This window comes from Ursus americanus, chromosome 4 (genome assembly GCF_024610735.1).
Source record: "Ursus americanus isolate L20-20 chromosome 4, mUrsAme1.1.p, whole genome shotgun sequence".
NCBI classification, from domain to species: domain Eukaryota; kingdom Metazoa; phylum Chordata; class Mammalia; order Carnivora; family Ursidae; genus Ursus; species Ursus americanus.
Window position 1 is genome coordinate 96,235,283 of NC_142130.1, and position 22,037 is coordinate 96,257,319.

A 22,037-nucleotide genomic window follows, 5' to 3' on the forward strand; every position below is an offset into this window, starting at 1 on the left:
GGCAGATACACAGGTTCCTCCCACAGCATCGGATGCGTTTCAGTTCAGTTGGAAGGCCGCAGTGAAATGATTGGCTTGATGACCCGCCATCTTCCCCAGGCCTGTGTGCCTCTCTGTTGGTGTGGCTGGGACGTAGCCTGGTCCCCAGGGGTGGAGTCAAGCGTGTCCCGTTCCCTGGCATGCTCCGGTGATTGAGCACATGGTGGAACCATTGGGCACACACTGGTTTCCCGTGAGTATTAATATCAGTTCCGCAGGGTGCTGTGGTTCAGAGTGAATGGGAGGTTCTGTAGGTGTCTCCCAGATGGAGAGGGGCTCTGGGTCTCTCTGTTCACCATCAGAACACCACGTGGAATTCCTGTCTGCGATCTTCACACAAGCTGTCCCCGAGGGCAGACGCTCTACCTCCAGCTGGTAGCTCTCACGGTGGGGGGAGCTCCCTGTCGAGCTGGCAGTCCAGCTTTGCTCTGGGCTGGCTGACGCCCACACCGGAAGTTACTTCGGCCAGGGACTCCCACAGTGCCTGTTGGGACCCCTGACTTTTCCACTCCTCATTCTCCTTGTAGAGAGCCGAGCCTCTGCCCGAAGGAAGAGGGCAAGCGAGACCCAGCAGGACACCTCGACGCACCTGCCAGTCCACGGGAGCTGCAGGGACCGGAGAGAAATACTTGGAGCCGGGGTTCATAATCTATGCATGAAGCATCCTCTCTTGTGACCAGAACTCCGTGGTCAGCGGGCGTAAATGGCTCCACTCCCCCCCGGCATTCGCCTCATCATCTCATTCTCCCGGGATCAGTGGTGAGTGCTGGCACATCAGTGCTCTGGCCTGGTGCTGCGTGGAGGCACGGGCCCTCGCATAGCCGGCGTCATTATAAAATGCTCGTGGGTGCCTGGCCTCCCCGTGTGACTGTTGAGTGGCTTATCGGTGGTGCAAACTGTGACCAGGAATGTTGCTAAGGTGTCCTCCGTCTTTGGTTCTGACAGTGACAGCTACTGTTCAGACTCCTTCATAGTCTTCTATAGTTTCTGTAATAATCACGGTGTCCACAGAAAAACGACCACGGGCTACCGGCAGGATTATAAAATGGCTGTGGGGGAAATAAGTGTGAACTCTGAGCCCAGTGAATGTCTTACCGGGGGCAGAACTCGGCTGAGAGAAAATGAAATCTAAACAAGTTAGATGTAGAGCAGAACACCGCTTCCTGTTCTGCGAGCAACCTCACCTCGCATACTGTGACAGCCCTTCTTACAGTGGGTTCAGGAATCCCATACCCCTTAGACAAAGAAGGGGGCAAAGGCAGAGTCTAGAGCCAGCCTCGCCGTCCTCTAGCCCACCCTTTCAAAAGTTTCTCTTCCCTGTTGATCTCTACTGGGAAGGAATAAGTTTTCCTCTATCCTCTTAGGCTCTTGGCTTGAGGGCATACAAATTAAACTACAAAAGACAGATGTGCTATGTAGGGGAGGTCTCAGGAAAATGTGACTCAAAGGGCTTATATGCCATCTTAATAAGGGAAGAGAAGGAGGAGAAGGGCATGTATGGAAAAACAAATGACTTTTTGGACAGGTTAAATGGACCCCAATGGGACTAGATGGGAGACATCTCCCCTGGTTACTCCGGGGGCGGGGTTTATGACACTTGAATTCTAGGTGGCTGTGCTTTTAGGCAGATGAGAAATTTCAGGAAGTCACATGCCTTCCACTCAGAATACTTTCTATGCCATAATGGCGTATTCTGGACCCCTTCATCTCTTTCACCACAGCCGCTTGTGGCCGTCACACCTTTTTCTGCTTCTCAGGCCCCTGCTGGTTGGTGGGCACCCACAGGGCCTCAGGGCTGACCGCAGACCTCTGCCTCCCTTCCAGAGCCTTTGTCATTTCATTTCATGTCTACCAGTAACCTGGCCACAGGCTTTAGACACGTACCTTTCATCTAGTGGGTGCTTACCTTCAGTTTCCTTGTCTGTTTTGTAACTTTATTTTGATACAATTTTCAAAACCACAGAAGAAAATTGTAAGAACATCACAGAACTCCATGGAACTCCTGTATGTCACAAATTCTTTCTTTCTTCCTTTCTTTCTTCCTTCTTTTCTTAGATTGAGGCGCTGGTGGAGCTGGGCTTCTCAGGCTTTAGTATACACCTGCTCCCCCCCCAACTTGTTAAAATGCACGTGCTTACTCAGGAGGTCTGGGGTGGGGCCTGAGAGTCCGCGTTTCCCAGGAGATGCGCTGCCCTGAGTCCATAACCACACTCTGGGTAGCAAAGATACAGAGTGTCGTCTGCCTCAGACTTGCTCTTTGACCTTTACTTCCTAGATCCCAGCTTCCTTTGCTAAAAAGGGAGAGAGTTGACTCTAACGTTCCTTCAAAGGCTGTGTTTTTCTCCCACCGGGCATCGCCCTTGCTAACAACACCTCGATTTCCTTTGGGGACCTGACTTCCCTCCCTTGTGTGCAGTTGTGGGACTGATGCAGTCTGGCTGGGTCCTGGGACCCAGAGGAGGGCCCCGCAGGACCAGCCAAGAAGGCCGTTGGCTCCACGCAGGATAGCAATCAGACACGAACCGAGAGGAAGTAAGAACAGAGTTTATTAAAGATATAGAGAGAGTGTGGATACAGACAGCATTTGGGAGACTCAGAAAGGAAAGAAGCGTGAGTCTCGTATTTGCCTGGGGCCTGGGGTTTTTATTGACGGTGGTTGGCGCCCATGTCTCCTCATTGATCCGGGAACAGAGATGAGGGTTTATTTGTCCTCCGTAAGTCACTTATGCCCTGGAGCCAGGGGTCTTGGTGAGTCGTGGTCTTGGAAAAGTTCATGACGACTCTGTCCAGTCACTCGTTAGATGTTATCTGTTGTGCTGGAAGACTCCAAAGAAATCATTAACTCCTTGACATTTACAAGGAGGACAGATGTTATCTGTTCTGTAACAGATGTGTAAGGCGGGGATGTGGGTCCTAGCAAAACTAGAAGCAGGAAAAAGAGAAAATAGTTTTTTTATGGGGTTCCTTTAGTTTCCCTATTTCAGTAGATGGGTAAGTCTCAGGACTTTGGGGTTCATTATGGCAGCCGACGGAGACCCCGGAGGCTCTGTTCCCATGACGTTTCTCCTTATCCCGCGTCCCCAGGAGGCAGGCTAGGACCCTGGTCAGCTACGGGTCTCTCTCCTGGGATGTCGACTCTTGAGAAGAGTAAACCTAGGGGAGAGGGACTGTTGAATGCGGCGAGTCTAGCTAGGGGCTGGGGCTCAGCTGGCAGGCACATCTTCACATCCTGCCCTCCACCCTGTGTGTGTGTGTGTGTGTGTGTGTGTGTGTGTTTATAGACATCTACACACACACACCTTTTTTTCTGAATCATTTGAGAGTCAGTTGTAGGCATTATGCCCTTTATTTCTACATAGGTTGGTGTGTATTTCCTATAAGACGTTCTCCTATAACTGCATGAAAGTCAGAATCGAGAAGTTGAACGTGATATAATAATACCATGATCTAATCCACGCTCCATATCCAGAAGTTATGTCAGATGTCCCGTGATGTCTTGTCCAGTGTCTCCTGGTCCAGGACCCCATCCAGAATGACATGTTGTGTTCAGTTGTCCTGTGGGTTTAGTCTCCTTTAATCTGAAACTGTCTCTTGGCCTTCCTCTGTCCTTCGTGACCTTGACATTTTTGAAGAACACAAGCCATTTATTTTGTAGACTATCCCTTGTTTTGGGTGTCTAGTTAGTATTTCCTCATGATTAGATTCAGTTAACGCTTTTTTGTCAGGAACACCGCAGAAGGGAGATAACTCCACGCTGCTGGTGAGCGAGCTGCGGATGTGGGTGCCGGAGGGCCGAAGGGATCGGGTGCTGTTGGCTTGGAAATAATGTTATCAGGAAGAGCTGGAGACAAAGGCGGAGCATAGATACATATGGGTCTGCGCGTGTGTTTGGTGTGCGTGGTGTGCTTGCTGTGTATATGTGTGTGTTGTGTATGTTGCGTGTGAGTCACGCACCCTACCCCTGCCTGCGGAGAGGCCGTGGGAACAGCAGCGCTCCGTGGCCGTGAGCACCGTGGTGCCATCTCCCACGGAGGGAGCAGGCATCCTTGGACCCTGGGCCGATGCCAGGACCGGGGCAGCAGGCAAAGTAAGATGAGCGGGACTAGTTCGGACCAGAAAGTAAACATGACGGGGCTCTCGCTGGCTGAGTCTGGAGGGACTTGAGATTTAAAGTGAATGACACTAGCGATGGATTAGCCCGTGGAGTAAAATAAGAACGAGCGCGTGCGCACTGCCGTGAGTGTGTGCACAGGTGGGAGACAGGACGCCCCGCCCCCGGTGCCTGCAGCTGTAAGTAGAGCCGCCGCCCTGTTCGTGACGGTCAGAACGACACACTGGGGGGAGACCGGAGGGACAGGAGAGCCGTGTCGGCTCCGAGTATGGCCCCACAGACTCCCTGTTAATTCCACGGAGGGAAGACATGTCGCTCCCCTGAGCGGTGGACGGCGGCAGAGGGCCCTTTCGCCGGGCGGTCAGTGCCAACGTCACCGACATCCTGTCTCTGCTTTCGGATGCTCCGGAAAGGACTCGCGTGGTAGCTGTGTGTGGTTTCCTCGTTCCCAAATTAAGGACATCTGCGGACTAATTTCTATCTCAGATCCTGCTGCTCATTACTCTCCTCCAAGGCATTTGTTTCTCCTCGTTTGCTGGGACTCCGATTCATAACGCTCCAGCGAGGAAACAGAGACCGTGCTCTGCCTCTCCCAGGCTGAAGCAGGCTGCCAGTCATCTGGGAGCACATGCCGTGTTCAAGAACACGTCTGAGGAGGCCCTGCGGGTGCACACCTGTCCTGTGCTGTCATTGCCGAGATGCGCTTTCGCTTTGCCAGACATGTCGCTTTAGCCCCGATGCTGTTTTTGTGGTGCTGCTGGATGCGAACAAGGCCACGCTAGACAACACCACACAGTTAGCGGCACGGGGGGTGAAAGGGTTCGGGAGCCCACTTGTAATTGTACGTGTTTAATATTCCCACGCCTTAATGGAACACCGAACAGAAGTACAAGTATCGGATTGCATCCGTGTCCTGAGGCTGCCGTAACAGCCCCGCACGCAAGAGAGGCTGGAAGTCAGAGACCCAGGTGTCGGCGGGGCTGCGGGGCTCCGAAGGCTCCGGGGAAGGATCCGAGGAAGGATCCCTCTGCCTCTTCCAGCTTCTGGGGGTGGCTGGCAGTCCTTGGCCTTCCTTATCTCGGCTCTGCCTCTGCGGTCACATGGCCGTCTTCCCTGTCTGTCCCTGCATCTTCCCTGCCTTTATAAGGACATCAGTCATTGGATTTAGGATCTCATGCGATATGAGGTCATGCATGGGTTCAGTGTGGCCTCATCTTAACTAATTACCTCCGTAGGACTCAATTTCCAAGTAAGGTCACATTCTGAGGTTTTTGGACGGACTTGAATTTTGGGGACGTAGGATTCAACCCAGGGCAAAATGGATAATAGAAAACAAATATCATACACAATCCTGCTTCACAAAGGATAAGGGAAAGCAGAAAATGAGGATAGAATGAATTAAGAAGTGGGAAAAGCCATCAGGAAGGTTGTGTAGGATTTTGGTCCCGTAATCGCGGTAACCCGTGAAAGTAAAATGTCTGCTCACTCTCCAGGGCAGGTGCGCTGACACGGCGCTGTGGTCAGACCTTCTGGAAGGGGACAGTCAGCCTGGGCTGCTTGCTCTTCTCCTCCCCAAATCCTGTATAAGCAGGATGAGGAAATGAAGGGAGAAAGGACAGATTTAGAAATAGGGGAACTAGAGTGGGCCCCGATGCCAGCTGAATAGCAGATAGGGTTTTCCTGTTTAAGAGACGTGGATTCTGTCTCCAGCAAAATTCCAGTTTGCTATGTAGGTTCACCCTTTGCCCCGACCGCGGAACAGCTTCTCCCAGAGGCCCTGCCAACCTGTAGGCCGTTACCCTCCCCAAAGAGGCTGATTCATCACGGGAAGTTCAGTTCCGTCTGGAACCATGTACTGCTCCCTCTGTGGCCCCTGTGCTCACGGGGCGTCCCCCAGCGAGGGGCAGTCAGGGGAACCTCCTTCATCCCACTAGGCCCTGCGCTGGTGAGAACGACCTGTAGAGCTGCCCGTTAGGGAGGGAAGCAGCAGCCCAGGGAATGAGCGTGGAGGCCCAGGGAAGGAGGATGGCAGCCCAGAGGTGGAGGCCGCAGGCCCAGGTTGGCCGCTATGTCCTGATAACCTTAGACAGACTTTACCATCTAGGAATGCAGGGTGTATCGGGGCCCCTGGGGCTCTTCAGACATGATCTGGACACACAGAGGAGCTCTTTATTTCTGGGTTTGTTTATTCTATTTAATAAATACGTTAATGTGTTTAACAAGGATCAAATATTTATACGTAGAATATTCTATTTATGTCTGGGTAGAGACTAGAGAGCATGAACCCAAGGCCCATTGAAGTAGAGCCACTCTCTCAAAATCCTTAGCTGGGGGACGATGAAATTCACCTTCTCCTGGTTGACGTGCAGCCATGAACCGGTATCATGGAGCATCCTCGAGGGCTCCAGACTCTTCTCTGAGACTCTGATATGGGAGGTGCTGGGACTGACTCAGTCCCAGAACACTGTTCATGCTCCTTGTGGAGATTGCAGAAGGAACCCTGTGCCCAGGTGGGGTCAGCTCAGGGTCCCTGCAGAGCGGGAGCCCTGCTCGTGCCCTTCTGCCACCCGTACCTCTGCGGTAGCTGACTGTCCACTCGGGCGGGCACTCTGTCCCAAAGTCACGGGCCTTTGCAGGCCAAACAGGCTGGTTCTTCAGGGTTAGGGGCCGTGCCTCCTGAAAGGAGAGGCCGGCCTTGCCTTCCTGGTGGGGCCCCTGCTCTCCTCTCCTGCCAAATACTCTTCCCACTGACCTGTTTTCTTCCCCAAGAAGTACTTCTCTAGAGACTGGTTCAAACTTTGGGGCTGGAATGAACTTTTCTCTTCTTGCCCAAGTATCTTGTTTTCTCTGGTCTGTGATTCATTTCAGTCTTGCTCTTGGACTGCATAAACCAGGAAGAGCAGCAGGGCCTCAGGCCAGGCTTTCTTACGTCATCAGCCTTGTTCACAGCATGTCCGCGTCACTGACTTTCTCATGGAGGTCAGTGAGGTATTTATATTCCTGCCTTCTGCGTGCCCTTCTAAAAAGTTGCACAGAAGCTAAAAGTAAAAAATAGATGTGTTCTTAAATGCCCGGGTTACAGGCTTCTAAGAAATTTGCAGTTAATTCTGCTACAAACCAGTTAATGGTTTCCGTCTACTCTGTGAACTCTGCATTCATCTTCTGTCTCCCAAATTTCTCTTTGATTGTAGTTATTTTTTAATGAACATTTAAATAGTTTCAATTTGCACAAAGCAAAAGTGGCAAAATTTTTAAGTATAGTATGATGGTGATGTTGCAAATAGGATTAATAATTGACATAAGATTGAGTGAGTAATATACAGCATAAGACAATTTAAAATAGTTGTAACGTATTGTTTGTTTTGATCATGATAAGTGCCTGCACTCCTCCTTAATCCCCATCACCAAGTTCCCCCGTCCCCTGCCCCCTGTCCCTCTGGTGACCATCAGTGTGTTACGAGTCTGTTTCTTGGTTTGTCTCTCTCTCTTTTTTTCCCCTTTGCTCTATTGTTTTGTTTCTTATATTCCACATATGAGTGAGATCATACGGTATTTGTCTCTGACTTATTTCACTTGGCGTAATACTCTCTAGATCCATCCATGTCATTGCCAATGGCAAGATGTCATTCTTTTTTAGGGCTGAGTAATATTCCGTGTGTGTGTGTGTGTGTGTGTGTGTGTGTGTGTGTGTGTGTACACACCACATCTTCTTTATCCGTTCATTTGGCTGTGGACACTCGGGCTGCTTCCATATCTTGGCTACTGTAGATAACGCTGCTATAATTGTAGGGGTGCATGTATCTCTTTGAATTTGTGTTTTTGTATTTTTTGGGTGAATACCCAGTAGTGCCAATACTGGATGTAGGGTAGTTTTATTTTTAACTTTCTGAGGACCCTCCGTCCTGTTTTCCAGAGTGGCTGCACCAGTTTGCATTCCCACCAACAGTGCCCGAGGGCTCCTTTTTTCCCACATCCTCACCAACATCTGTTGTTTCCTGTGTTGTTGATTTTAGCCATGCTGACGGGTGTGAGCTGGGATCTCAGTGTGGTTCTGATCTGTATTTCCCCGAAGCTGAGTGATGTTGAGCATCTTTTCACATGTCAGTTGGCCATCCGTGTGTCCTCTTTCAAGAAATACCTGTTCGTGTCTTCTGCCCATTTTTAAATTGGATTGCTTGTTGTTTGGTGTTGATTGTATAAGCTCTTCATATATTTTGGATACTAATCCTTTATCGGGTATGGCATTTGCATATATCTTCTCCTATTCTGTAGGTTGCCTTTTAGTTTTATTGATTGTTTTCTGGGCTCTGCCAGAGCTTTTTATCTTGATGAAGTCCCAATAGTTTATTTTTGTTCTTATTTCCCTTGCCTCAGGAGACAGATCTAGAAGGATGTTGCCACGGCCAATGTCAGAGAAAGTACTGCCTGTGTTCTCTTCAAGGATTTTCATCTCTTCCGACCAATATCTCTCATGAATATAGACGCAAAAGTCCTCAACAAAATATTAGCAAACCAAAGCCAACAGTATACCAGAAAAATCATGTATCACAATCAAGTGGGATTTAGTCCTGGGATGCAGGGGTGGCCCAGTATTCAGACGATCAGTGTGCTGCATCGCATCGACAAGAGAAAGGATAAACACCATAGGAACATTTCAGTGGATGCAGAAAAAGCATCTGACAAAGTACCACACCCATTCATGATACAAACCCTCAGCAAAGTAGGTCTAGAGGAACATGCCTCAACATAATAAAGGCCATATATGAAAACCCCACAGTGAACATTGTACTCAGTGGGGACAAACTGAGAGCTTTTCCTCTTAAGGTCAGGAACAAGACAAGGATGTCCACTCTCGCCACTTACCCTACCTAGTGCTGGGAGTCCCAGCCTCAGCAGTCAGACAAGAAAAAGAAATAAGAGGCATCCAGATTGGTAAGGAAGAAGTAAAGCTCTCACTTGTTGCAGATGACATGATACTGTATATAGAAAACCTGAGAAGACTCCACCAAAAAACTGCCAGAACTGATACGTCAATTCAGTAAAGTCGCAGATACAAAATTAACAGACAGAAATCTGTTGCATTTCTGTACACTAATAAAGCAGCAGAAAGTGAAATTAAGAAAACAATCCCATTTACAATTGTACCAAAAACAATAAAGTGTCTAGGAATAAACTAAGGCAAAGAGGTGAAAGAGCTACACTCTGAAAACTATAGACACTGAGGAAAGAAACTGAAGAGGACACAAAGACACGGAAAGGCAGTCCATGCTCATGGATTGGAAGAACAAATATTGTTAAAATGTCCATAGTACCCAAAGCAATCTATAGATTCAGTGCAATCCCTCTCAAAATACCAACAACGTTTTTCACAGAACTGGAACAAACAGTTTCTTGAGAAAGAAAAACAAAACTGGAGGCGTCTCAATCCAAGATTTCAAGATTCACTACAAAGCTGTAGTCATCAGAACAGTACGGTACCGGCACAAAAACAGACACACACATCCATGGAACAGAATAGAGAACCCAGAAATGGACCCACAACTCTATGGTCAACTCATTTCCAACAGAGGAGGCAAGAATACGCAACAGGAAAAAGACAGTCTCTTCAACAAGTGGTGTTGGGAAAACTGGGCAGCCACACGCAGACGACTGAAACTGGACCAGTTTCTTACACCACACACAAAAATAAACTCAAAGTGGATGAAAGACCTAAATGTGAGACCTGACACCATAAAAATCCTGGAAGAGAACACAGGCAATAACTTCTCTGACATCGGCCCTGGCAACATTTTCTAGATACGACTCCAGAGGCAAGGGAAACATAACGTATTCTTAATGCATCTTCTATTATTTTGTGTCATTCCCTACCTCTGTTTTGTGTTTTAGGTACAGAGCCTTCATTTTTATTTTGACATTTTTGCTGTATGCAAGTTTCCACTTGTCCCGAAAGCCTATCAGCATAGTTAAGGTAAGAGATCATGAAAAGCACCCCATCTCATATCCTGCCTGTAATTTCTGTAGGGAACTGGTAGTTACTTTAGGAACCAGTGTGGGAGTGGGGGAGGGGTGGGGAGGGGTGGGGGGAGGGCGGTGAGATAAATGGAGAAAACAGATGGTTTAGAAGCAGGCTGTCGTGCTTTGATTATTAGTGTCTCTTTTCTGAAATGAAAATTTTTGAAATGCTTTTAGGGTGTATCATTTTAGAGGTGATAAACTTTCAGTTATATTAATTGACAGTTGCAGAATCCTAAAGCTTAATTAAACATTTATCCTGTGAATTTCTCCTCCCAATATATCCCATCGTAAATTGTTCCCCAGAGCGCCTCTGCTGTCGTTGTGCTCTAAGTCTGGCTGTGAGGGTGGCTCTCTTGTCCTTAGAACCCAAGCTTCTGTGTGAGTGACGGGTTTGCAAGAAGTTGCTCAGCCGTCATTTAACTACACTTTGAGGAAAGAAGATTAAGGTAGACAAACCTACATAATAGCCAGTTCTAACTGGGGAAGAAGCAGGATCATTTTCTTACCCTCGTAGGAATGTCATCATTTTGCCTATAAAGTTTCGACAGGCTTTTGACTCTTGATTGTAGAAGGAACAAGGAAATTGTCCAGTGCCAAAGATTGCTTATTTACAGCTCGATTGCCCCCTCCCTCGCTAGTCGTGGGCAGGGACACGGATCCGGATCCCAGACTGTAATTCTGACCTTGCAGACACGCTTTCTCCATTCCCACCGAGTGGTCTTCAGGCCAACGGGAGAGGCAATGCCGAGCAAGGCTGTGGCTTCTGCGGACAGTTTTGTGTTCCCCGTTCTCCTGTAACGCCCAGTGGACGTTAAAGAGCATCCATCTGTGCAAAGGATCCTGTAATTCCCGCTTGACCTCCAGGAAGCAGGAACCTTCCATGCCCTCCCTTCACGGTGCTTGCAGATTTCTCGAGGTTTTGATACACCAAGTTTTAATGGCCATGGAAGTGTTTGCAGACCTTTAAAAATGTGGTTTTCAAAGGAGGGAACAAGAGAGAGTGGGCTTTAATGCACCCAAGCAGGACTCCAAAATCGCCCAAGGACCGGCCACTGCATTTGAATGCTACCACTCACTCTCCGTCTTCCTTGTTAGGGAAACGAACACACAGCTCAAGAAAGGGCAAGTGATAAAGCGGAGGAGACTGTCGGAGAGTCCCGTGAGCACCGTGGGGCTGGCAGAGCAGGAGTGGCTGGGAGCCTGCTGGGCTCTCAGGATGGAGCTTGGAGGGGGGAGGTGGACGCCTGGAGTGGCAGATGGAGGACAGGCCCTCACCCTGAAGCCGCAGGCTGGTGGCAGAGGCTTGCTGGGACGCAGGCAGTGTGGGGAAGGCAGGCTGGCCATGGCAGGATCTTTGCGGCAGGACAGGAAGCTTGGATCTGATGTGATACCACAACAGGCCTCGTGTAGCCAGGAAGGGATGTGGCATTGTCGTGGGGCACCCTCCCAACTTCCCTGCTGGGAGCTTGGGGCCTCCTGATGAGCGGTGTCATGAGGAAGCAGGGTCCCGCCGGCTCTTCTGGAAGCATTCTGTCAGTCCTAGCGCTTGCTGAAGCCCGTGGCCTGACACGGTGCGTCTGTTCATCATTTAGCGGAGTCCTCACGGCGGCCTGGGGACTCAGGCGCCCTGTCCCCTCATGCAGGGCAGCGCCAGCTCCAGTGAACGCTGCGGGGTCCTGCTCTCAGCCCCAGTGCCACGGGGCCTGCAGGGCGTTGAGGACCCGAGTACGTCCACAGCCCCACAGCCAGCTTTTCTTCCGCACACAGAATTTCAGACTTAGCACCTTAGCTGTGCGTGGACCTGGATGGGCCCTGCGCGGAATCTCCTGAGATAGATAAGGGTGTCCCACCGCACACACCAACTTAACGTCACAACGCCTTCCAAGGCTGTCGCGTGCTTTAGCACATCGTCTTTATAGAACTGGAGCTAGGCATGGTTCTGGGGACCCAAGGAATAGTTTGAATTATCTGTAGTCTGTATTTCCTACTGCGTTATAAGCACAACAAAATGAAACCATATTTGCTTAGCTGAAATTGATCCCAGTGGTTGTGATTTATAAAATGGCTCACGTTCTTTAATGACATTTGAAGACTGACACGACATATGTCATTTCAGTGTAACAAAAAGAAAACCAAGGTGCCAGTGATGGCCCCGGGCCGGGAGCCGGTGGGGGTGCAGGCGCAGCCCTCCTCCCTCCCAGCTGCCGTCCCAGCCACCTGTGCCCCCCCCCCGGGAACGGCAGCCCCCGCTGGTCTGAGTGTGAGTGCCCAGCCCTCTCTGCACACACACAGCTCAGTGACAGATGGACAGCAGCTGGGAAAGCTGGCGGTGCACACGCCGGCCCTGGGTGGGAGGGTTGCTCTCTGGAAAGGCCAGTGTCCCGGGATGGATGCAGCAACGGAAGGCCGCTCCAGGCGAATGTCTCAGCAGTGCCTTTTTCAATGAACAAAGTCATCCAAGAATGTATGTGGAAAAATGTCCAAGAGTTAATGACCAAGGAAAGTGTGGAAAGGATAGCATTTTTAAGCCACTGTAATCAAATTTTCATGGTATTGCATGAGAACAGACTGAGAGGTCTGTGGAAGAGAATAGAAAATGCGGCATGGTGGACAGAGACGGTGGGAAAGTGTAGCTTTTTGAGCGAACGGTGGGAGCACAGCTGGCTATTCGACTAGAAGAATAAAATTGAATCCCTGTCTTATAAAAATAGATGGATGGATTAAAGGTTAAAGTGTAATAAATAAGTAAAATTCCAAGAACAAAATGATGTCCGTCTTAGGCGTGTGAAGTTGGCAAACCGGAAGGAGGACAGCCGGAGAGGGTGGAGACAAGGGGCCAGAATCTCGCCAACCTGGATGAGCCGTGTGCAAGCTTGCGAGTGGTCACCAAGGCCAGCGAAAGTAGCACTAGGTCGCCTTACACCCACCGTCCGAACACCTGACAGCACGCTGGCCCGGGTCACGGGTGCGAGGGCAGCAAGGGTGGGCAGGCAGCCAGGCGCCACCGATGGGAGTGCAGGGGTGCGGCCCTCTGGGGGCATTCCGTGAACACCTCCCGAAATAGAAGAACACGCACCCCTCAGCCCTGGAACTCCGGCCCATGAAAATGAAAGGGTCCACACTTGGGAGAGTGCGCATAAGTGCCTGCATTGTAGCACTGTTTGCAATTAAAAAAAAAAAAAAAAAGGAAAAAGGGAGGAAAAAAAGCCCTGCATATTAGGTGACCCTAATCAGCAGGTGGAAGTCTGCGTAACTTATGGCCAGTCCATATTCTGACGTGTGCAACCACTTAGAAGAATTAGAGGGGCGCCTGGCTGGCTCAATCAGAAGAGTGTGTGGCTCTTGAGCTCAGGGTCGTGAGTTCGAGCCCCACGTTGGGCGTAGAGATTCCTAAGAAAAATAAACTTAAAAAAATAAATCAGTAAACCAGTAAGTAAATAAATAAGCAAACAATTAAAAAAAAAAGAATTAGAGCCACACCAGTTGACAGAAAGATTTCAGAAAGGGCTGTTTTGAAAGAAGAGTTCAGGTGTACCTAAGTCTGCATAGGATTCCAGTTTTGAAAAATCAGCCGTGAGCAGAAGGCGCCCCTCTCTCTCTGTACACGTGTGTCAGTGGGGGTGTGTGCGCGCCACTGTCCCGTGGCACCCGTGTTCCCTCGGAGCACCTGACCACACGCGGGTTCTGCCGTGGGTGCGGCCCAACTGTCCCGTCCTCCTGCCGCAGCGCTGTCTCAGGCACCTGGCTGCTCTGACAGCAACCCGCAGGCTCCCAGTTCTAGGGACTGGAATTCCCGGGTCCGGGTGCCCGCGGGTGGGGTTCTGGCCAAGTAGTTGCTCTGTGACGTTGCTCAAGTTGCGAGCTTAAACAACAGCCTTCCCGCGTGGGCCTCCGTGGTAGGATGTGTGCCTGCGGCTGTGTGGACACGTGTGCGTGTAGGACAGTGTCGCCTTGGACGGCCGTGCTCCCCGCAGATCCCCTGTGGTTCCCTTTCACTGCGCACTGCTGGGGTGAGGGCAGCGGGGAGGGGCCAGGGCTGGAGCGGGATCTGCGGGGGGACGAGTGCAAATGCCCCCACCCCACCCCTGCCCGCCCGTCCCCCCACACCCGCATTGCTTGGGGCTCTGGCTGCTCACTGTGTCCTCCCATCCTGCAGACACTGTCCTCCCCCACCCCCGCCCACACTTTCCAGGCCCGTGGCATTTGCTGTGTATTTTGTTGTTGCTGTCACACCGTGGGTCACACGGACGGTGCTAGACGGCCTCGAGGATCGTGTACCGGGCGCGCTCCACGCCATGTAGTCTTCTGATCGCTCAGCTTTTAGTGACCGCCTGCTGTCGTGTGTGACTTGGTTCATGGTATCTGTTGACACACTCTGTGAACATTGGCAAAGGCGACTGCTTTCGTGAAAGTGAAGGGCTAGTCCCCCAACGCCATCACGCCGTGGAACGAGCCCGTTCACCCGCTGAGCATTTTTCTGATAGGTTCATCTTGGTCTCACTAATCCTTAATTTCCCCTCAAACACCAAGTTGGGGAGTAAAACTCACTGAAGTATGACAGTGCAGCAGTGTTGTTGGAAAGCAGCGTGCGGTGATGCAAGCGTCCCGGGGCCCTTTGTGGCAGACAGCATGAAGTCCTTCCTCGCTTTCGTGCAGCGGCAGAGGGGTGGAGATGGCGCTTCCAGTGTGCGGGGGCGGGCTGTGAGTGGGGGACCCCCTGTCCACGGCTGCCAGTCACCGCGCCCTGGGTCCTCCGAGAGGCCAGCGGGGGAGCGGTCCCCACATGGTTCATGGAGGCGGGAAGTCAGCAGCTTGGCCCCCGGGGTGTTTGGGACAAACCAAAACAGAAGTGCTTTTCTGCTTGTTTCTGAAACAAGAAGGGATCCTTCCCAAATCTTTTCTGTTTCTCACAACGGCTGCTCCCTGGGAATCTGACCTGATGGGAGAGGATGTGGAAACCGTGTTTGGAGCAGGGGTCTACACCCCCCCCTTGCTCCCGTGTAAGGCCCTGCGCATGGGCTCCCTCTCAGCAGACAGTCCCCCCACAGCCTGCCTGCAGCTTTCTTCATGGCAGGTGAACCGGGAGGACAGTGAGGTGCAGCCTGTGGCCCAGGGAGAGGCTGACTTCTGCAGGCAAAGAGGGGGAGCCGAGTATAGACTGGGGAATGGGGAAATGTGAGACTGCCTGCTGCGGGAAGGAGGGGCTCAGCCTCCCCAGCCTCCCTCCGGAGTTCCTGCCGCATGCAGCTGGGCGAGCCCGGAGCGCAGGCAGGGGCAGAGGGGGCTCTGAGTAATCCAAGGAGGACGACAGGAAAGTTACTTAGCAAACACTTAACTGAGTTTGTAAAGCGGAGCCCTTGGCTAGTTTTTAGAGCAATGTTTGGAATTCTAGCAGAATGGCCAGTGATGACGGCAAACCCACAAGACCACAGAGTGACCGCGTCCCGTGTGCCATGCCAGGTCTCAGTGGCGTGTGTCCGTGCAAAACCAGGAGGTGTCCCGCCCAGGTTGACCACAGCCCTGGCAAGGGCAGCCGCGTGGAGGTGATCCTTTTTGGTGACTCCCTTCTGAAGAAACGGGTGCCGGCAAAGGAAGGTGGTGGGCAGGACTCCGGCTGCTCCCTGCCTGGTGCACCGAGGTGGAGCTCCTTGCCTGCTGCCCCGTGTCCTGACCTGGGGGGAATGCTTTCCTGGTGCCCCCCAGCCCCCTGCCTCTCTCAGGTGGCAGCCCAGTAAAGAATTCCCCTTTAGGGCTCTGCTCCCGCTAAGGGCCACCTCGCTGACCTTGAGGATGCCTCCTTTCTGCCCTCATCTGGAGGATTGCTTCCTCTGAGCCACTTGGAGTAAAAAACCCAGAAAACACACAGCAGGTGGCAGGGAGCCCCGGGGGAGGGGACTGTCAGATGCATGGAGGTTCCCCCATAACACGATGGGCCCGGGCCATCGTGTGGCCCTTTTCTGGAAGTGGGGTTCATCTTCATAAAGAACATCCTGTGCCCTGCACACGTGCCCTGTGACCGCTCCTCTAGCCGTTCCTGGCACCTCCGAGCTCCACTGCAACGGTCGCCTTTTCTCACGGGTCGCCCTGTCCCAAGCACGCGCCGACACGTGGCGTTCAGCATCACCAATCCCAGCAAGTGCTCTGTGGGTGAGGAGGGGTGGCCCCGTCTGGGGGCGGGCACACAGAGGCAGGGGGAAACAGCTTGCTCGGGCCCCCACACCTGTCAGCCAGAGAGCTCCTGAGCCTTACGCTTCCCTTCCACCCGAGTGCCCTTGCCCCTGGCCTGCCTGCGGGCTCCGTGGACAGCTCGGTGGGCTGGTGGCGTCCTGCCCCAGCCGTTTTGTTGTTTTCTTGACATATGACTTGTACACAGTAACATCCACAGATCTCAGGGGTCTAGCCTGGCAAACATTTACAAGCTCGCCTGGGAAATCATCACCTAGGCTCGGGTCCGGCCCCTGTCCAGCTCCAGCTCCAGGCTCCGTGTGCCCTGCCCCCCATCGTTACCCTCATTCGGGTAACCAAAGCCCCACGAGTGCCACCAAGGGTCCGGTGCCTGTCCTCTAGGGTCATAATTGAAGTCCTGCCATTTGCACTGCCCGTGTCAGGCTTCCTTTGTGTGACACTTGTCCGCATCGTCGTGCAGACCTGTGGCTTGCTCTTGTGCTTTGCTGGGCAGCGTTTGGTTATATATACCCAGTGCAAAGCGTCCGTTCCTCCGCTACGGGCCACGGTGCCGGGATGGCAGCAGGCAGCGTCCAGCCGTATGGCTGCTGAGAGCGGTCGTCTCTGGGGCCCCACGTGGGCCTGTGCTGGCTGTGTGTGTGTTCAGGGCTGGGCGCGGCGGAGGGCCCCAAGAGCCTCACTCCCTGCAGGGACTCAGTGGGTCTTGCAGACAGACCACCTCCGGGGGGCCTCACTCTGCTGGAACGTGGTTGTCCTGGGCAGGCTTTCGGCTGCGAGCCCGCAGGGCCTCCCTGAGTGCACGTCTCTGGCCTCTGACACCTGCGGATGTCCTAGGGCGAGCTGCACAGGTACTGCGCTACCCTGCACGAGGGCCAGGTCGGGTTCAGTAGCTGGAGCCGGAAAGCCAGTGGCACGCCCCTCCGCCAGCCAGCAGACAACGAGACGGACTGCAGCTGGGCCCCGTTTGGTGAGTTCTCCATCCCTCCCCGCACCCCACGTGTGCACTCGGATCTGGGGTTCCCGAAGTGCCCCGTCCTCTGGCTCCTCAACGGCTGAGCAGTGGGCAGCCGGCTGGGCGCTGCCAGAGTCCCGGCCTGGCCCATCTGAGCTGCAGTAACCACGTTCTCGAGCGTGACTGCCGGGTTGGGGACAGCCGTCTCCTGTCAGCTGGCTCTCCTTCCACGGCCACTGCAATCTAATGAAGATCCCTTGTATTTTGTCTGTGTCGAGCTGCAAGAGGATTTGCAAGCATCAACCGTGGGGGACAGCGGGGAACCCCCAGAAGCAGGGGGCGGGGGCTGGCCTGGGGCGGCCGAGGAACAGCCAGACTCGCACGGGAGGCTAAGTGAATGCACCACGTGCGCCCCGTGAATGGTGGGAATTTCCTCTAATCCAAATAACGTTTGTTTAGTGAGTACTTGAAAATGTGGCCACTTTCTTTCCCTTTGTCAAGAAGCTAGCCAGATGTTCTGCCAGGTTTTCTGCGCTGGAAACGGCCCCATTCTCCTTCCGGGTGCACTGCCCAACCATACAGGGCACGCGTGTGTATTTTATCATCCTGCGCCAGAACAGAAACCGGTGTTGAGTGTAAAGTAAACAGTACTCACTGTTTCCTGTTGATTTTCATCCCGTGTAGACCAGGACAACTACCAGCAGCTGCTCGGGGCCCTGGATTACTCGTTTCTGTGCGCCTACGCCATTGGCATGTACCTGAGGTAGGTTGGCTTGGGTTCTCCATCCCTTGCTGGTTCTCATCCGTTTGGTGCAGAACGTGTCCGCAGGTTGCTTCCCTTCCTATCTCTTCTCAGAGACGAGGGCGCAGTGAAAGCCAGTGTGCACGGGGCGCTCTGGTGGTCAAGGCGCCACTGCAAAACCGCACATTCAGATGTCCCTGGTATTGTGGCAATCGCGGCGGACTGTCCAGGGATGGCGCTCAGGGCCCTGGGGTTTCAGATGTACCGTGAGCCCTGCCGCGATGTCGCCAGAGACAGGGTACTGGTGGCTCCCAGGGACGCTCCGCAGAGCGCATCCTCTCCTCTGGTCTCTGGGGCTGCCGTCTGTTCACATGTCCCAGATTGCCCCCGTCAGAACAGGTTACACACCTGGCTGCCCAGCTCGGCCCCACAGGGCACCTCACCGCCCTCCTTGCACTTGGGGCATGGACCTCAGAGGCATGCTGCTGGGAGTGAATCCCGGCTCTAGCGCTGGCTCACACAGCTTTGGGCAGGTTACTGCCCCTCTGTGGGCCTCAGTTTCCCCTTTATGAAGTGGGGAGAACGGTAGTTAACTCACAGGATTGTGGTGAGGACTGAATGAGCTAATACATGTAGAATGCTCGGACCAGAGCCTGGCCCGCGGAGCGTCCCCAGCATCTTTCCATGTGATCGTTAGCCCATTCTGAGTGGACCCAGGAAGGTGGAAATGATATGTGGGTAACAGGACATGTGATTGGCTGATTAAAAACTGGCGTTGTGTCAGTCCAGCCAGGTTTAAAAAAAAAAATTGTAGGGAGTAAGGCCCTTAGCTCAAGAGGCTTTGCTTGCAGAGACTTAGAGATCTCAGAGCTTGGAGAATCTTGGGAATCCCTGTAAACGCTTAGTTTCTTCCCTGATACCCGCCCAGTGTGTGGCATCGTCTCGACCTGCCCCCCACCGCCAGCTCTGGGCAGTGGTCGGTGCTCAGTCAGGCGGTTTCTGTTGATGGAGTGGATCCCCCCCCTCGCCATATTGTATTTGCACAGCACTGCAGAACTTGTTTGAATGAATGAATGAATGAGGACGGATACGGACGCCTGCTGCCTGTGCCGCACAACAGAGCACAGCCCCGCGGAGGAGAAGGCCATGCGCGCATTACGCTTCGTAGGGCCTGAGTTGCCACGACGCGGCTGGCCATATGCCATCTCGAGGTCAAATATTTATGCTCCAAAGACTGCAGTCTTACCGGACACCAATAACCTGTAGTATAAAAAGACCCAAAGGTTGGAATGTGTTTTTCTCAGTTACTAGAAAATAGTATTTACGTGTGGTTCTCAGCTGGGAGTGATTTTGTCCCCTAGGCAACATTTAGCAGGATCTGGAAGCGTGGTTGGTTGTCACAACAGGAGAAGGAGGTGCTTCTGGCGTCTAGCAGGCAGAGAGCAGGGCTGCCAAGCATGTTACAGCACAGGACAGCCCCCACCGCAGAGAATGACCCCGTGCAACGTATCAAGAGTTAAGAAGCCCTTAAATAAGATGGTTCTGTTGTTGCTTCTTTATTGGAAAAGGTAATTTGTCATACAACTTGCTAATGGGGGTTATTGTAAAATTCTGTCTAATGTGAATCCGGAGTAGAATCGTGACTGTATCGAGGGCATACCCTGCTTCTTTGCGTGGCCTTTTAGTGACATCAGGGCACGTGGCTGGAGAAATGGATCGTTAGTATGTCAGGTCAGCGGTCTGCAGTGGGGCATTCATTAGCGCAGGCCCTTCCTGGCAGGTGCGGCGTGGCCTTTAGTCTGTGTATGGATCGGATATGATATGGGATGGCGTCCATTCCCTTAGGCCGTTTCTTTAACAACTTTGGAGTAGAGACGAAATTTGGGCCCAATGTCGTATAGCAACACTGAGAACATTTGTCAGCCCTGGCCGATGGCACTAGCTCTGTCCCGTGACATCAGACAGGTCAGCCCCTTTGGGACACGTTTTCTCTTCTCTGAAGCCAGAGAGTTGAAATGGATCGCTGGTTTAGCTCTAGAATGCTCTTGAGTTTGCTTTAGTCATTTGGGTGGTGCTAAGTAGATCTTCCCCCTTTGGGGTCTTCAGAAGGAAAGCTTTCCTGATGTATTGGTTCTTGAGATGAAGGACAGAATTTTGGAGCTAGTTCCCTGAGCATTGTTCACGGGCAGGCAAGTGTCATCACGTTTCTTATTTATTTGACTCCAGAATGGCTACATGCAGGGAAAGGAGATCCATGGTTTGCAGTGACTCCAAAAGCTCACAGTCACCTGTGATTATCCTGGAGTTTGTTCACTTAGTGACAGTGACAAGTAGCTCCACGGTGGCACATCTCCCTGGGCCGTCAGGCATGCACTTCCCGTGGCACGAGCAGCCACCACCGACCCGGCCCTTCGGCCACTTTGATCTCATCCGAGCTCCCAGACAGCTCTGGGCAGGAATTGTCCTGCAAGGCCCGCTAATTAGCGAGTGGCATTGCTGGGAAAGGAGCAGAGCAGCCCTAGCCCCTGTGTCAGACCTCATGTTAAAGAAAATCTGTCTTCAAACCAGGTCACAGTGGTGGCGGCAGGAGGGCAGCTAATGGCAGAGCGCATCCAGCCCGGTGTATGAACGCAGGTGACCTAGCGACAGCTCCAGGGCCGAGAGACTTGCTGAGGCCACCGGTGATCCCTTTTCATGACACACGTCCACAGTCTGAACATCAGCATCTTTAAATACTATGCATATTTACCGGACGTTGTTTATATAAAAGCAGGATTAACTAGCGGGACAAGCTTTTGCTGTTTTGTTTTGTTTTCAGATTTTATTTCTCCATTCCAGAGAGAGAGCCGACGGGGCGAGGGGTGGGGGGGGCAGGTACAAGCAAATTTCCTGCTGAGCATGGAGCCCGATGTGGAGCTCAATCTCAGGATGCCGAGAGCATGACCTGAGCCGAAAGCAAGAGTCAGATGCTTACCTGGCAGCCCCCCGGCCCCGCCTTCTCATTTCTCATGTTTGCTTCTTTTTTCTCCATCCTCAGCGGCATCATAGGGGAACGCCTGCCCATTCGGTATTACCTCACGTTTGGAATGCTGGCCAGTGGTGCTTTTACCGCCCTCTTTGGGTTAGGGTATTTCTACAGTATCCACAGTTTTGGATTCTACGTGGTAACTCAGGTAAGGGCTGGGTCCGTGGCTTCCCATGGACGGCGGGTCCGTGAAGAATCAGACTGAGCGTTTGTGCCTCGGGTCCCCACCCCTGCTACAAGAGAAAGCTGCGGGCTGGGGGCAACACTGTGTCCTGTCTGCCATCGGGGGTCGGGGTCGGCACGGGCCTGGGAAGCCCCGCTTCCCTTCCGCTCCGTCCTTGCAGCCTCTGTAAGGCCTCCTTAGTCCCAGGAGTTGTCTCTTAAAGAGCCCACTCCCACCCCCACCAGCACCCCAGCAGGGGGACTCCTTCCACCTTCATGTGGAAGACTGAGACGTCGCATCCTGTGATGCATTTGACCTCTCGTGTTGGAGGGACATGAGGTGAGGCAGGGGTAGGAGGAAGGGAGGGCCCTGGAGTTGCTGGCAGGAGGACGGGGCTGCAGGCAGTCAGCGAGGGGAAAGCAGAGAGCCTCACGGTGCTCCAGGGGGCGTAGAGGCCAGGGCAGGCCGTGTGGCCGTGCTGTGCAGCTTGGCCCGTCCGTCCTGCCGCCCTTGTTCCTCCGCTCCCCATGGCCCCGTGGGTAAGTACTGACTGCACGTGGAAGGTGACTTGCCGTTCTGCTGCTCAGCCTCTGAGGCTCCCCACGTAGCCTGGGGGGCGCTATAATATCACAGCGGATGGTATGTAATTTGCTTGTTAAAATGTTGCCATAGGACTTGAAAAAGTTTTAATTACAACAGTGATTCACACTTTATAGTAAGTGGGGAATCAGAGGGAAGGAATGCACAGTTTCCCAGAGTCCCAGTGTGTTCCTAGAGGGAGGCAAGCCTGACTGCCCGCGAGGC

General features: G+C 52.7%; 1 protein-coding gene across 4 annotated transcripts in view; it reads left to right on the forward strand.

Annotated features, from left to right (window-relative positions):
- SLC37A1 (solute carrier family 37 member 1) overlaps positions 1 to 22,037 on the forward strand; it is a 60,191-nt gene that overhangs the window by 3,667 nt on the left and 34,487 nt on the right. For 3 of the 4 annotated variants that reach the window (XM_087861826.1, XM_045774168.2, XM_087861827.1), the window contains exons 2-6: positions 567 to 798; positions 10,037 to 10,118; positions 17,186 to 17,318; positions 17,988 to 18,066; positions 21,083 to 21,218. In XM_087861826.1, the coding sequence (XP_087717952.1) occupies positions 743 to 798; positions 10,037 to 10,118; positions 17,186 to 17,318; positions 17,988 to 18,066; positions 21,083 to 21,218 (486 nt within the window). In that variant the 5' untranslated portion in view covers positions 567 to 742. Of the gene's footprint in view, positions 1 to 566; positions 799 to 10,036; positions 10,119 to 17,185; positions 17,319 to 17,987; positions 18,067 to 18,093; positions 19,614 to 21,082; positions 21,219 to 22,037 lie in introns of those variants that run through there. The other variant, XM_087861828.1, reaches the window with a different exon arrangement.